At 38.6% G+C, this 16,104-nt stretch overlaps 1 protein-coding gene and 1 long non-coding RNA gene across 5 annotated transcripts; one reads left to right on the forward strand and one right to left on the reverse strand.

Moving 5' to 3' along the window:
* Positions 1–545: 545 nt before the first annotated feature.
* LOC118469670 (uncharacterized) lies at positions 546–9,409 on the forward strand. 3 transcript variants are annotated; one of them, XR_008600540.1, is made up of 4 exons: positions 546–689; positions 1,899–1,955; positions 7,151–7,259; positions 7,513–9,409. It is a non-coding gene; the product is annotated as an uncharacterized LOC118469670 (long non-coding RNA). The 3 variants fall into 3 exon arrangements; XR_004846604.2 differs by lacking the exons at positions 546–689; positions 1,899–1,955 and adding exons at positions 2,978–6,145; positions 6,408–6,752; XR_008600538.1 differs by lacking the exons at positions 546–689; positions 1,899–1,955 and adding an exon at positions 2,978–6,752.
* LOC129348106 (uncharacterized) lies at positions 862–2,984 on the reverse strand. Of its 2 annotated transcripts, none has more exons than XM_055007601.1 (5): positions 2,864–2,984; positions 2,406–2,750; positions 1,868–1,978; positions 1,562–1,590; positions 862–1,412 (listed from the first exon to the last, which is right to left on the reverse strand). In XM_055007601.1, exons 1-5 carry the CDS (start codon positions 2,904–2,906, stop codon positions 1,311–1,313), a joined length of 630 nt encoding a protein of 209 aa, XP_054863576.1. In that variant the 5' UTR covers positions 2,907–2,984; the 3' UTR covers positions 862–1,310. The 2 variants fall into 2 exon arrangements, with proteins under 2 accessions (XP_054863576.1, XP_054863575.1); XM_055007600.1 differs by having other exon boundaries at positions 1,562–1,593.
* Positions 9,410–16,104: the final 6,695 nt, after the last annotated feature.

A 16,104-nucleotide genomic window follows, 5' to 3' on the forward strand; every position in this document is an offset into this window, starting at 1 on the left:
TTGCCATAGTTTGCTCAAAGTGGTGTGACAAATCAAAGAATAGAGAAACTGGCTGTTTTGTGGATGTAAATGTGTTGATGAAAGAGGTCCAGAATGGTTGAAACTGAGAGAAAGGCCATAGCAGCTTAGAAAACCACCCTCCCAAATAATAAATAAGTAAACTATCAACAAAATCTGAGATGATAAATCAACGGCAGTATTTGAATTATGACAGACTGACCCATGCTGGTAAACATAAGTTATTGGTTTCATATGAGGTTGTATAAGTGTCATGCTGCTTGATGCACTTCGCAAACTTTCAGAGAATGTAGATGTATAAGCTCTATGTAAAAGTAGAATAGTTGTGACTTAGAAATGTCAACATACAGATATGAAGTTAATTCATATTTACACTGCTGAGCTGCTACATAAAACCACTTAGTTGAAATATATAGTATTGATCATCATGTTACAGTAAAATGTCCTACCGGAAAATCTCTGGGTGCTGGTACTGATATAGATGTTACTTTAACATGTATCACCCTCCTAAACACTATTGCAGACCTCCATCACACACCACCAATGGCAGCAGCTCTCCCTGACAGCACTCATCCAGCAACGACAGCAGAAAAACTGCTAAGGAACAGCCTGAGGAACAAAGAGCCCAAGACCCAGAATCCCAATTAGATCAAGTGACATGGTGGTAAAAAGTAAGTGTACTTGTTGATATTTATCTGTTGCATGACATCAGTTCTGTTGCTGTAGTACATTTGTACACACTTGTAGTGGTGCTGTGTCCATACGCCAACAGGTCAGAGATATTTATAACTGGATGAGGTGGTTTGAAGGTTGTGGTTGACTTGTGTACAAATACAGTCATCAGCCTTTTTAAGATGAGTTTTATTTTGAATTCAGACAGTGAATTACAGTGATGTTATGCAGAAGCATCTATATAAATGTATGTACAATGCATTTTCATAACCGGTTTGACAGAGAAAAGTCATCCAGTATTCACATTTCTTCTTTCAAAGCTTCGAGCTAACAGGCCTCATGATTTCCACCTCAGCTGTCCTCAGACCACACTGTTGTCTCTTCCTGTCTAACCAGTGATGTGTTCTCTCTCTCTTCCACTGCTGCTCACTCTGACTCTCACTATCAGACACTCTGGACACACACAGATGTTTTTATTTTTCATTCTTCAACACAAATCACATTTCTGCTCTGCAAAATGGCATTTTTCTGACAGTTGTAATGGTAACAACCCCAACCACAAGACTCAGACAAGCAGCAGACTGAGGAGGCATCAGTTTCACTCTGAGCTGCAGTTGCGTTTATCTGGTGGCAGCATACACAATATTTGACTCCATCTCTCTTCTTCCTCCTCTTTTAGCAAATGTCACTGTTGCATAGTTCAAGTCATCAGAGCCCAGATTCTGTAAATGATGTCATTAAATTAAGGAATACAGTTGTACTCATCAGATGTAGTTAGACAGATAAACACATGCATAATCAATGGCAAAAAAGTACATTTAGACATGATGCTAATCACATTTTTAGAATGAAGTATTGAAACTGTATTTACCTGGCTTGGTTGAGGATCTTTGTCTTCATCTGCTTTGTGAAAGAGATAAATCTGGTCAGATCATTGACAATAATTGAAGATCTTTTGGTAGAACTTTCTAATTAGGTGCCCTTTTAAAGAATCTATATGGTTCAAATTATGACCTTAGGGTTAGTTACTCTCACCCTCAGTTTTTGACTTGTCTGGATCAGCAGTTACCTTATAAATAGTAATAAATCAAGCGAGTAAAGGGTGCTTTGTTAAAAAGTGCTACCATATTTAAAAATATACTAAAATATGATGGATACAGCAGATTTTCAAAAATACCTTTCTGAAGTTTCTTGATTTTTACCACCAGACTGATGACGACCATCACAAGGAAAACAGTCAGAGCAGCCAGAATCACACCCATCAGGTTTGTGTTTTCCTCAGACTTTTCTGCAAAAGAAATTAGAGTGAATGTTCCCTTCAGGGACTTGTGATCTCACTAACATTTGGTGCATGGAATGAAATTTGAGATGTGCTTTTGATGTCATCATCAAATTCACTGTTGCCTGAAATGATGCACTGTCAATAAAATTATAACAATATTTTTTTCTTTGTGAGACAAAATCACTAAGAAAATGACCCCAAAGAAAGATATAATTTACAGTAAAACTTCCCTGGACCATATAAGTGTAAACTCTGACAACTGAGTGTGAATTTGTGTAAAATCCATAAAAATACAGTCCAAAATTGGATAAATCCACTGACTAAATTTTAAGAAAGACAATTTGGGAGCTGATTTCAAATGATCCATTTTGAAATCTCTTGCAGTGTGAAACGCACAATCAAGAAGACATGGAACACTTTAAAACAATCTTACCTTGAACTTTCAAATATGTTGGACTGACCAGTGCTGAGAAACCTTTTTTACAGCATCCACAGAGGTACAGCCCAGAGTCAGATACATCCACAGTTCTGATGTTCAGAAAAAGGTTTGTGATGTTGGATGTCATATCAAATTTGTCACTGTGAAATCCATTGCAGGGCACAACTTTGGCTTCAGAGCTGCTCATAGACGAGATACAACTGACATTAGCTCCACTGATCAGTCTGTACCAGAATATGTTAGAGGGAGAGATGGTAAAGTTGTTGCACATCAGTGTGACTTCTTCACCAGGCTGAACCTCCACAGTGAGAATCTCAGAAACTGAGACAGAGATCCAACCTGAAGGAAACAATGGATTCATGAACTTCTAATTCAAACACCAATTAATTGTGTTTAACTAATGCAAAGAAAGAAATACAGCAGTTTGTAGTGATAGAAAAAAATGTACTTACTGACGGTGTAGAGTAAAGCTGCTATCAAGGTAAAGTTCACCATCCCGTGTACAGTACGACTCCACCACTTCAGTGTTTGTAGCTGAACTGTGCTTCAGTAGGAGTGATCTCAACATTAAGAAGTGGGCTGGACTTTTATGTATGCGGCTGCTCAGACTGACGTTGTCAAAGCTGGTAGAAAAACGCATAAATTTAATATGTGCAACAAAACAGGGCAGCGTTATTATTGTTTGGTGGCACCAAAGTAATGTTTTGGCAAAAGTTCAGAAGACTGCAAAGTTAGGCCAGTCTGTATAAATGTATACAACAGAAGAAAATGTAACCTTTGATGATGTTTCCCTTTAGCTGTTCAATCACTCAATGTCCAACAGAGGTTTTAATTACAGTTTATGTTTTCATTTAATTTCCTAACTGGTAGCACAGCACGTCACAGGCTTTTTACCTGACAGTTGATGAGGTTTATAAAAATAACACTATGCTTTTAGTTGTATGTTATAGTCCTATCATTAGGACAAAAAATCGCTGAGTTAAAGTTTGCAAGACATAGTGGCTTTGATATGCAGCTGTGAAAGTGTCACCTTGCTACAGGCGTCTTTTCAGCAGTGAACTGTGCAAGAATTCAGTCTAAGTTTGATCAGTGATGAAGAACCACAAATGTGATGTTTCCAGTCCATGTGTGATCAGCTCTTCCAAATAAAATGACTGAATTGGTAATTATTGTCACTCTCAGGTAAACTATCATTCACAGTGCACTACTGAGCATGTTATCAGGAACAACTGTACAGCTGCTTATTTATGCAGCTATCCAATCAGCCAATCATGTGGGAGCAGTGTAATACATAAAATCCAGCAGATACAGATCAGGAGCTTACATGGAACATGACCGGTGTTTTAGGCCAATGTTGACCATATCTTCCTAACCAGATCCAGTCATTTAGACTTCGACTTTAGTTTTTTTCTAACTGCAATATATTATTAGTGTTACAGAAAGTTGCAGCACCACAATTTTCGTTTACATTTACTCCCCCATGAGATCACATAAGGTGGCACTCTGCTCCCTGATTTCTCTGTCTGGCACAATCATATTTAATAATGTCCTACAATGTGTGATGTGCCATTAGTTTCAAACACTGTAGTGTCTGAGATTAGAGGGAAAAATGTTTGTGATGCAACCCTGATTTCAAAATGTGTTTTAACATTTGACATTCCCAGAGGTCCTGTGTCTGTACAACAACAGGTCAGAGATATTTTGGTGACATGAGAGGAACCTTCACCATATTCGGCAGTTAGCTTTAATGCCGTGGCTGATCAGTGTATGAATGCAATCATCAGCCTTTTTAAAATGCATTGTCTTTATTTCTGACATGAAGCACATTGACTTCACAATGAATTCAATTTCCACAGTGATGTTCTACAGAAGCATCTATCCAAAAACGCATGTTGATACATTTTAAGTCATCCAGTATTCACTGCTTCAGTTCAGACTTTCTTCTTTCAAAGCTTCGAGCTAACAGGCCTCATGATTTCCACCTCAGCTGTCCTCAGACCACACTGTTGTCTCTTCCTGTCTAACCAGTGATGTGTTCTCTCTCCTCCACTTGCTGCTCACTCTGACTCTCACTATCAGACACTCTGGACACACACAGATGTTCTTATTCTTCAACACAAATCACATTTTTCAGACAGTGAAGGACGTTCACTGCAAAATGGCGTCGTTCTGACAATTGCAATGGTAACAACCCCAACCACAAGACTCAGACAGGCAGCAGACTGAGGAGGCATCAGTTTCATTCTCAGCTGCAGTGGAGTTTATCTGGTGGCAGCATACACAACATTTGACTCCATCTCTCTTCTTCTTCCTCTTTTAGCAAATGTCACTGTTGGATAGTTCAAGTCATCAGAGTCTAGATACTGTAAATGACAACGTTAAATTAAAAATTACATTTTTAGTTTGCCATTGGACATAGTTTGACAGCAAAACTTTTAGTCAATGGAATAAAAGTACAGTTTGACATGGTGCTAAATCATGTTTATAGAATGAAGTATTGAAACTGTATTCACCTTGCTTACTGAAGGGTCTGTGTCTTCATCTGAAATCTAGAACATACTTTCTAATTCCCCGGATGTGTACTCGGAGCCTGCAATGGGCAGCTGATCAAGGTCCTCACTGATATTTTCAGCGAGCCACTGGAACAAGCATATGTCCCTACATGATTTAAAACCACCTCCATCGTGCATGGAGGTGGATGACATCACACATGACAGGCATTTCACATGTGATTTGGACTCTTGAATGTGGACACACTGCTCCTTTTAAATGGGTATGTGTTTGCTTTACCCTGTAGTCAAGTGGGTGGAAGGCAATGCAACATGTATTTTTATTCATTATATTGCTTAAGTCACACCTGTAACATATCATTCCACTGACTATACATCTAATATTCAGATTTGATTTAAGTATACTGTAAGTTTTTCCAAACCTTGCATTCAACTCTCGAGACTTTGAATTTTCTCAGCCAGTATTTCCTGCTTTCCTTCACGTTTTAATTTTAGAAACCTTTGATCTGACAGGCCTCGTGATCTTCACATTAGACCACAGTGTGTTGCCTCTTCCTGTCAAACAGTCGACGTGCACATCACTCACTCTTGCACTGCTGCAGACCAAAATCTAACTGACTGGTTGAGACTCTGGTCAATCATCACTGATCTCATTGGCTCATCGCACATCAAACACTAGTCACAGAGAGACAGTGTGGGTGAAAAGCCAACGAGAACAACCGCGATGATCTTCCAAAAGTACAAACACAAGAGCAGATTAGTATGATTCAGTCATCTGGTTCACTATGAGCCTCTCTAAGGTTATCTGCTGGTTGTATTTTTACTGAGTCTGCACTTTTTCTCTGGTGAGGCCTCCTGCTTCTTATTGTTGTTGAATGCACATGCAGTGGTGCATCACATCAGTTAACCAGGTTTGAAATTACACAAGTTTTAATATTTAATTAGTGCCTTACAGTGACTTCTGTGCAAACGTGCTGTCCAATAATAGTTTGAAAAATTACTTGAGGCCGACATTGTGTTTAATCACCTGTTTTCTTGAGAGCATTTCTGTCATTGCGGCAAGATAAGCGACTTGCAAAAAAAAAAAAGAAAACCAATAAAACACTCCGCCCCTTTAAATGATCGTGTCTCTGCGGAAGAACAGTTCAATAGCGGAGATCGCTGCAGTCAGACACACCATGAAGAACTTTACCTTGATACCAGCTTTATTTCTCTGCAGCTTTGGTGAGTATCGACACTGAATTACTCTCAACTTTATTTAGAATTTTAGTCACTCCAGTCCATGAGGATATAGAGTTTTAAAAGTTTGTAGAAAGGAAGCCTTCATGCTCCTTTTGTTTGTGTGAGTGCTTTGGTATCTTATTTAGTTGATGTAAATTTTAGTGAACATAGAAGTAAATAACCTCCTCTTGCATTAATTCCTGATTAGTGTTATCTGTTTCAGCTTCAGCAGCTGAGAAATAAATCTCTTTACTGTTTGTTTCAGGCTGGATTTTCCTGTCAGTTACTGAGTCTCGGATGGTTGAGGTCCAGCCTGGTGAAGATGTCACTCTGCTGTGCTCCAACTTTTCCAGTTCTCCTTCTCAGATAATCTGGTTTAGACTCGTCAGTAGAACCTATCCCCGGTGTATTTCATCCATTTTCAGTTCCACTCAGCCTGCTTCATTCTGCAGTGGAGTGGAACCCGACAGATTTGGACTGACATCCAACAGCTCCACTCTCTTCTTCAAAATCAGACGTGTGGATTATTCTGACTCTGGGTTTTATTTTTGTGGATTTTACTATAAAACACACCCAGTAATTGTAAACTCAACATACTTAAAGGTTCCAGGTAAGAATGTGCGATGTTCCATTTAGATGCTATCAGGAAGAAAACAGATGTTTAATAGATGGTGATGTACAATGGTAAATATGATGAGTTGCATTGAAAGAGATATCTATAAATATAGTGGCGAAGCTCATAACAACATGGAAGTCAGGCTGAAGCATTGTTCCTTCCCCCTTTAAAGATTCATTATGCAGCTAAATACTGGTCAAACAATAGAGTAAGGTTATCTGTCAAATCTCAAAGCTGTAAAGGATGATCCCAAATATTTCTTGAATTGTGCACATAGAGCATTTGAAAGTACTGTAAAACAGTGAAGCTAATTTTGTTTCCTCCTTTAATTCAAGCCACTTATCTGGTCTTCAAAGTGAAAATACCAGCTAACTTAATGATCTTTCTTGTAGAAGAATCTGACAGAACAGCACATCTGATGAGTTTTATCCTGGCTGGTCTGACTGTTCTGCTTCTAATGGTCATCGTTGGTCTGATTGTTCAAAACAGAAGACTTAACAGGTAGGTTTTAAGAGCTTGTCATAAGACATACAACACAAGTTCAACAAAGGCAGTGATCAGTTAACTGGTTGTTTTGTACCATTACTTTAACTTGGTGGTTAAAGAACAGAATCCAGATCAACCTGAGGTGAATCCAACTTCAGCATTTACTATATTTGCATTAAATGAACATCTGCCAAATGTCAAACTGTTTATTTAAGTTTTAAAAACTTGATATCAGGATATATTGTGACTATAATTGTTCTTTTCACAGAATCTTGACTGATGACCTGAACTACACTACAGTGACATTTCGAACAGAAATGAACAGAAGAGAGCCGGAGGTTATTTATTCTGCCACCAGATAAACTGATGCTGTATCTTATGAATATACTTTGAGGCTTGGCATGACTTTTTGTGAGAAAAAATGAGTTTTCCAATAAAAATCTGACATTGATTGTTTTTTGGGTTGTTGTCTCTGTCAAAGTCTTTAATCATATTTATCTTTGGATAAGTGTTTTAGAAAGGAGGAGCTGCGAAGGACTGCCCAGATTGTCTCATAGTGAGGTACACAATGAGAAGCGAGTGATGTAAACATTTTATTTATTGACAGGAAGAGACAGCACAGACTCTAAACACAAGTAGAAAGGTAAAGGTAAGAGTCATGACGGCTGTTAACTACAATCTTTCTGGTAATAGAATCTAAAGGAAAGGAAGCAGTGGACGCTGACAGACTCTGTAGTAGCAAAAACAATACAAGCCTTCACATCTCTGTGAAAGTTTAGTACATTATTATAGAAACTTGTCATCAAAAGTAGGGCTTGTGACCTATGGCAGGAGCACTTGTATGATTTCTCTATGCACCTTAAATAGAAACGGAGTAGAAAACATCACATTCTGTGTCAGTCAGAAACCTGGAAGGAGCCAATGCTCATGTCGAGGTTCACTGATGATGAACAGTGGGTCTGCTGCTACCACTGAGAGAAGATGGTCACATCATGAGCATGCTCATTGTTTCGTCAAATTTTAACAGGTTGCAGGCTGAGAATTCACAACCCAGGGTCAGACTGTCAAGACACAGTTCTACTGTAGCATCCTGAGATGTCTGAGGGAGAACATTTTGTGCAAATGACCTAAACTAGCATGAGGTGATGTGAGCGCCACAACACAATTCTCTTTCCCCTTCCCTAAAATGCAATTAATGTTGAATGATTGTATATTTGACAGTTTGAGAGTTTCAGTGCCTATTTCAAATCGACACCCTCTTAAAATAATGGCCAAAGTAATTTTTCAGGTTTTTCAGGAAACACAAAAAACTGAACCACACCACACTGAACCTTGACTTAGACCGTTATACTGTGGGGGTAGAATCGCATGATCTGTTCAACGGAGGATGTAGACGATTTTACCAGAGGTGGCCAGTATCATGAGGAGATGATTTAGGCAAAAAAAAAAAACACCAACAAAAAAAACTTTGGTAAAAAAAATGATAAAGGCCATTATTTTAGGAAGGTGATGAAATGGTACTTGACATTTTTAAAGAACAGGACTTCCAGGTAGTGCTGGAGTGCTAGGAGCACCGTATTGCTACTTCAATGAGTATGGTAACCAGATTTAAATCAGGTCCTGCTTTTGATGTTTATAAGCACAGTGCAGTATTGGAATTTTTTGATCGCTACTTGTAAAGTGGACTTAAATGGATTTCACTGTAAGCTGTCTACGGATTTTATCGAGACGGACAAAGAAAATTCAGTCAGATGAATCTACTTGTTTGAGAAAGATGGTGAACATGTAGGATGGCATTTAAAGTTGTCTATTTTGAAATCCTTCACCGTAGGAAGCACTGTTATTTGAGTTAGAGACAGTACTGCTGTCCTTGCTTCAATTGACCACTCTTGACCAGAATGACATTGTTGCAGTACAGCAGTGTAACTTCTTGACCAGACTGGACTTCCACAATCTTAGACTAAGAACCTGAGACAGAGATCCATGACTATTGTTAATATTAGCAAGAGAGTGGTTCCATTCTAGTACTTACTGTGGCTGAAACTGCTCACAAGGTAAAGTTCAACACCGTATGTAAAACTCTAAAAGCTCTTTAACTGAATTGTACTCCAAGGTGGGGTGCTATTTTGTGGCCTATCCAGTTCCTCACACTTACCACATGAGAGCTTGAAAAGGAAAACGTGCGTCAGTGCAAACTCTTAGCCTGACAGAGGGTAGGACAAAGCAGTGCTTGAAGAAGTGCCTCCAAACAATTTAATTCTAAGTTAGTATCTATTCTTATAAGCAATCAAAAACTTTATGAAGAAACACTGTATTGAAAATACAAGCCCAGAAGTAGAGAGTGAATACATCTGTAATCACTGACACAAGTTAGAAAACCAATGACTATTGAAACTAAATTGAGTATATCTGTGATTTCCCATGAACTAATAGTATGAACATGAGGTATAGAACAAGACCTACCATTAACCACAGCCACAATGACAGTCCTCCCTAAGAGACGCCACAGACGGTGCACTACTTGCTCAATCTACATTTGTAAAACAGATGATCAAGTGCTTCAGACTTGGCATGGGGATTATCAGTTGAAACTGAAGTGTCTTTGCAAATCATATTGCATAATGCAAAAAGTGGCATACAAGGAAATTTGTTAGAGAAAAGTAGAGTCAGATGGTACATCCAGTCAAGAGCAGCTGAATGAAACAGTCTGAATAATGGTAGAACATCTCTCCAGAAATTTGATATCAGGAATGTCATCAAAAATACTGACTTTTCTTGCACCAAATTTCTTCTGTGGGACCTGTATTTTTAATATAGTGAATCTTAGTAGAGAAAATGCAGTTCCTGAGGAGTGACACTATTTTGAATCATTTGAGAAGTGATATTGCACAAGGGTGTACACACTGGGCACTTCAACAAACATAGCATGTTTAAATGAAGGTGGTAACATCAAGTTGCAGCAAACACGGCTCCACTGAGTATGTACATATGTGTGAACCCCTGCTGTTGTTTTGCTGTGATGTCTTGAAGATGTACGGCCAAGGTTGTTTTTTCTTCGCAAACTTGAGGGACTTTGCAGTGTGAGGTTGTGATGCAGAGAGCTGAAGGCCAGACTTCCTCTGGTTTACATCTCACCAGAACACACATGTCAGCTTTGCTACTACGTCAGAATTTTCTGTAAGAAAGTCCATTAAATTAACATACTGGACTTCAGATGTGGCCAAACTTAAAGTGGAAGAAAGTACAACTGGCCAAACTATTTTATGTTCAGATGTTTTATCTCTGCAATGAATGAAATCTTCAAGAAAGTCTTATGTTTACCTTTGTTGCCCGTGTCACCATGAGGTTCATCGCTGCCTTTTAAAGAAATAATTAGTACAATTACTAATAATTAGTATTTTATTACTTTACATCCAAGTCACAACAGCCACTTTGTTGCATACAGGATATTGCTTTAAGATAGTTGTCATATTCTCTTTGCAGTGTGTGTTGAAAAATAGCCAAACAATAGAAACCAAAATAAAGTAAAAACTTACCTGCAATGTTTAATTGTGTCACTCTGAAAAGTGGCTTTGCATTTTCATACAATCCGCAGAAATACAGCCCAGAGTCGGATAAATCCACTGGTTTGATTTTCAGGAAGATGGTGGAGATGTTTGATCTCATTTCAAATTTTCCATTTTCAAGTCCATAACAGTATGAAGGCGTGCTGCTCAATTTGAACATGACAGAGATACAGCTGACCTTGGTTCTGTTGACCAGTCGGAACCAGAAAGTCACAGTGTCATAGTTGGAAATGTTGGAGCATTGCAATGTGACTTCTTCACCAGGCTGAACCTCCACAGTTTGAAACTCAGAACCTGAGACAGAGATCCAGCCTGAAACAAACAGTAGAGACAGCAATAGTTATCTGCTTTACAGTGACATTAATACATTTCAAATAAAGGTAGGAGTAAAGGTGAGTACTTACAGAGACTGCACAGACCTATAGCTCTTATTAAGGTGAAGTTCATCATTGGCCATGTGACTGAGGCTCTGCAATGTTCGTAAATGATGCGGGACCCAGGAAGGGGCTTCTAAATGGAAGGAGGAGGGGTGTTTTGTGTCGCTTAACCTTCAGCCTGAGAGAGGTAGTTTTGATGTTGTAAACCTATTTTTAGACACTGCTGTTGTATAAAAAGTAATATTCAAACCAAAGTGTATACGATGTGATGAACAGAAAAACACTAAATAACAACATTGAACGTCATCTTTCAAAATAGCTGGACGGCAAAAACCAAATTTCAAACTCAGTGCTTCAGAACAGTAGTCTAAAAACCAATGGATGAAGTTTTACATCCATCTATTCTATATAGTCTGTGTGTGCAACTTACACATCAAATAGAAATAAATAAATACGTAACAGAAAGACCACTGGATTCCTAATGTGTTTTGATTGTGCCGTAAGAGCAGTCTTCCTGTTTACTATTTTAAATTATGTCATGACCTTTGTTACCTTTGTTAACCCTTTGATGCACAACATGGGTCAAGAGATACACATTTTCCACTGAATATGGGTCACTTTAGACCCATGTTGGGCATCAAAGGGTTAAGTAAGTTTTGTTTAACTAAAGTGTCTGCACTTAGGTCTGATTTCCAGTTCCTCCATGACAACATTAAAAAATGTATTTCTGTGGTACTTGCTGCATATTGCAGTTAAACCAGTGGTGTCCCTGGATTTGAAAAGTTGTTGGGCTTGATGACGGACACTGGCCTTAGGAGGGGGCAAACTGGTGCAGTCCACCTCAAACGATGGCCAAGGAGAAGGCTGGTAAAGAGATAGACAGGGCTAGTAAAAGTCAGGTAGAAATAGGGTTATTTGCACATCCTCCAGCAAAATGCATTTTAAACAGGTTCTTCTCAGCTCATGGGGAGCAAATTTTCTAAGAACAATAAAGGTACGACTGGTGCTTAATTTACAGCCTTTTATTTTATTAAACATTTCTACGCTACTGTGTCTTCATTGATAGTTGAAGGATTGTGAATTGAGCAAGGAATTTAGCTGTGCTGGTAAAAACTTCATTGATTTTTTTGATGCTCTGTCAGCCCACCAAACCAATGGTCAGCACATCACTGTGGCTTTGTGGCAGGCTCCTTGTCAGTGATACCGTCTTTGTTTCCTCAGATGGAGACTGGGTGAGTGTTGTTGAGTCAGTGAAGCAGCAAAGGCTAAGTGTTGTTTGTAAGCTTTTCAACTGTTCCAGTCATTCCTGATGCTTGGGCCAGATGGAGGGCCTCTCGGCTTGCAACCCTGTCAGGAACCCTGGTGTTGTGTTCGCACCCTTTATTAGAATGCTGCTCTGTTTGAATTCTGTGTTTGGATGCTAATGTCAGAACAATATGGTGGACTGGATGTTTTTTTATGGATTGTTCCTGTACTATTACAGTGGCTGTGAGTGGGAGTAGGGCTGCAACTGCTGATAATTTTCACTGTTGGTTATCTTAATAGAAGATCATTAGATGCTTGGACTAGCAGATGTCAGAAATTGGTGAGAATTGTTTCTCAAAAGTTTCTCAAAGCCTAAGATGACGTTCTCAAATGTCTGCTTTTTTTCTACAACCCAATGATATACAGTTTATAAACGTAGATGAAGGGTTCATTCACACTGTTTAACCTGGACAATGTCAATACAGCTTCATAATGTGGTGTCTTTGTGACTTCATTTACCATGAGGACTCTCACATAGTGTTGTTAAATCTGAAATCATAAAGCACCAAATGTAGCAGTTAATCTGTGTTTGAATGCATCAACTGAGGGTGATTTATTCTGCTAATCTTTTAAGTTGCAGCATTGTTGATCTTTAAACCTGCTACGCCTTTGAGTGTGTGGTTATGGGTAAAAACCCATCTTCCTGTGGTTGAAACATTTCTGCTGCTATTGTTGCCTTCTAGTTACCTTCTACACTTGCTTTTTCCCCCCAAAACACCTGCATAAATATAGACACGGAGTGTTTCTTTTTTTTTTTTTTAATTCATGACTAAGACAGGGCTCATGTTCATGCTTTCATTTTACAAACACATATCTGACATTAGAGGTGTCATGATTTCCAGCTTAGTTGTGCTCAGACACACTGCTGTCTCTTACTGTCAAGTGATTCTCATTCCTACACTTATTCAAGGTAGCGAGTCATCAGTGTCCAAAACACAAATGAAGAATAAAATATATAGGAACAGCTAAATGCATTATTAAAAGAAAGATTTATATTTTACATAAATAGAGTAACATCATTACAAGATCACACTTAACTTAGTGACAGGAACACAATGACCAGATGAGTGACAACACTAAAAACATTAGTTGCATCATGAGATTCATTTCAATTCAGGATTGGCAGGAATAGCAGGATTACATTGGTGAACATAACACAATACACTTCACACTGAACAAAAATAAATATCCACTCTGAGCATATCACCTCCTTATCTGAATGCGCACCCTGCTCACTTTCACGTAAAAGTCGTGATGGCAATGTTACCAGTAAGGTAAACCTCCTAGTAAGGTTTCTGTATCACTTTTAACATGGTGCAACAGATGACCTGCAGTCATCTCACATAACAGTTTTTTAGAGCATCTAGCTGCTTGTAAAGTCTGAGGTTTATGATATGTCCTTCTAGGAATGTGATACAACATGTGGTGTGAGAGTCATTGATTCCTGCTACATTTTAAATTCCCCCTCTTGCAACATGAATAGGAGCGTTTCCTCTTCTTTCTTGCCTTTTGGATAGAACGTCAGATTCACAAACTGTCAGGTCATATTCCAATTCCATTTCTGCAAATGAGAGCAAGACATTTTTAACATAGGAACAAAACAATCATGAAGTTCTGAATTGAAGTGATTGAACTAACTTATACATTAATAAACACTAAAAATTCAAAGTGGGTTCACCCACAATATTCATGGATTTTCTTCACCGTTAGCAGTTCAGGGATCGAGACTGCAAAGTTGACTTGGTAAAGACAATGTCCATGTCAACTTTGCTGTCTCCATCCCTGAACTGCTTCATTTTGGCAGATTTTTTACAAGGCAATGATATACAAAAGATCACCATGGCTGAAAAAAGAAACTTATAGTACCTGTCTACAGCCTCCTTTTGACAACAAGGGCAATGATGAGCTTATTGAGAACAACAGTCACACCGCTCAGGATCACACTCATCAGGCTTACTGATTCCTCTGCAGAAACGTTGTCACTGCCTTTACAAATGATGAGGACAACAAAATTATTAAGCTTTATTCATCTTAGTTGATGAAATTCCATTACAAGGTAATCATGTGGAAACAAGATACATGCTTCATTTGTATTTTTAGCTGAATCCAACTTCACACATTCTTACCTTGAACCTGTAAGTATGTTGAATTTACAATTACTGGGTGTGTTTTATAGTAAAATCCACAAAAATAAAACCCAGAGTCAGCTAAATCCACTTGTTTGATTTTGAAGAAGAGAGTGGAGCTGTTGGATGTCAGTTCAAATCTGTCGGGTTCCACTCCACTGCAGAACGAAGCAGGCTGAGTGGAACTGAAAATGGATGAAATACAGCGCGGATGGGTTCCGTTGACCAGCTTATACCAGATTATCTGAGAAGGAGAACTGGAAAAGTTGGAGCACAGCAGAGTGACATCTTCACCAGGCTGGACTTCGACCATCCGACACTCAGTAACTGACAGATAAATCCAGCCTGAAACAAACAGTAAAGACAACAGTTTTAGTAGCTACTACATTCGGTTTTTTTCTGTTATTAAACTAAACATAATTTTGAGTACATTCTTGACAGAAATTGAGAACCAGTACTTACTGAGGCCGCAGAGAAGTAAAGCGGTTTTAACAGTAAAGCACATCATCATGATAATGAAAGGACTTTGCTCCAGTACCAAGGTTTCGGTAAAGAGGAGGGCTGTTTTTGGTCTATGTTTAGTGTGTCACTCTTCACAGTAACCACAAAAAAAAATCCTACCTTGTCATGCATACATAGTGTGTTGTTCAGCACAAGCAGCAATAGGATAGTTTAAGGCTTGAAGTGCACTTTGCCTACCTTTTTGCTATCATTGCAGCGTGCACGATGCAAATAAAGAACGCTAGACATCCTGGACGAGTTACAAGGATGCAATGCAAGGTGTTCAGTTTGGAAGTTGTACCTAAGATGTTATTGAGAATATGTGAACCAAATCTTCCTTTTAGGGGACATGTTTGCCCTCGCTTTCAGTCTTGTAAAGATACAAACATGAAATGAGTTTGGTAAAGAAGGCCGTGGTTTGAAAAGAGACAACTTTATGGTGATGAGATTGATAAAAGATTTCAGATGGGGAAAGACAGAAATGTTTGTGTGAAAGTCGTGCAGCTTTCGTTGCGTGTGGTTTTATTGCAGAGAGCTAAAGGCTAGTCTCTGTGGTTTTCGTGTTGTCTGATACACGGTGTTGTCACCACAGTGGAAAATGTCGGGGGGAGGGTGTGCAAAACTTGTGACTTGAATGCACGCAAAGATAGTCAGGGAAAGAAAGCTTTGTGTTTTTCATATACACATTCACTTTGCATAGATTTAATACAAATTACAAATAACTTTCAGTAAATTCAGGAATATGAAAACTGATTAAAAGACAGTAGTGTGTGTTTTATTGTAAACCTTGCCTACGTGGGTTTTGTATTAACACACATGCTGCCATAGAATCCAGTGGTTTCTTCAGTTTTGGTTATAAGGAGCCTACATATTCTTTCTTTTTATTCATTATTACTGACAGTTTATTAAAGTATCATTTCTCTCGGTCTTGAAAACAACAAGTTCTTTGGTGCTTGTGGGCAGGCAGGCCTGATGTCTTCCTGTA

Source organism: Amphiprion ocellaris, chromosome 23, assembly GCF_022539595.1.
Source record: "Amphiprion ocellaris isolate individual 3 ecotype Okinawa chromosome 23, ASM2253959v1, whole genome shotgun sequence".
NCBI lineage: Eukaryota > Metazoa > Chordata > Actinopteri > Pomacentridae > Amphiprion > Amphiprion ocellaris.

What these genes read in the sequence shown, in the direction of transcription:
- LOC129348106 (XM_055007600.1), bottom strand. Translation starts at nt 2,906, where the DNA reads ATGGTGAACTTTACCTTGATAGCAGCTTTACTCTACACCGTCA. An exon ending in AGCTTTACTCTACACCGTCA is followed by an intron (nt 2,751 to 2,863) that starts GTAAGTACATTT and finishes TGTTTCCTTCAG; the next exon opens with GTTGGATCTCTGTCTCAGTT. An exon ending in AAGATCCTCAACCAAGCCAG is followed by an intron (nt 1,413 to 1,561) that starts GTAAATACAGTT and finishes CATCATTTACAG; the next exon opens with AATCTGGGCTCTGATGACTT.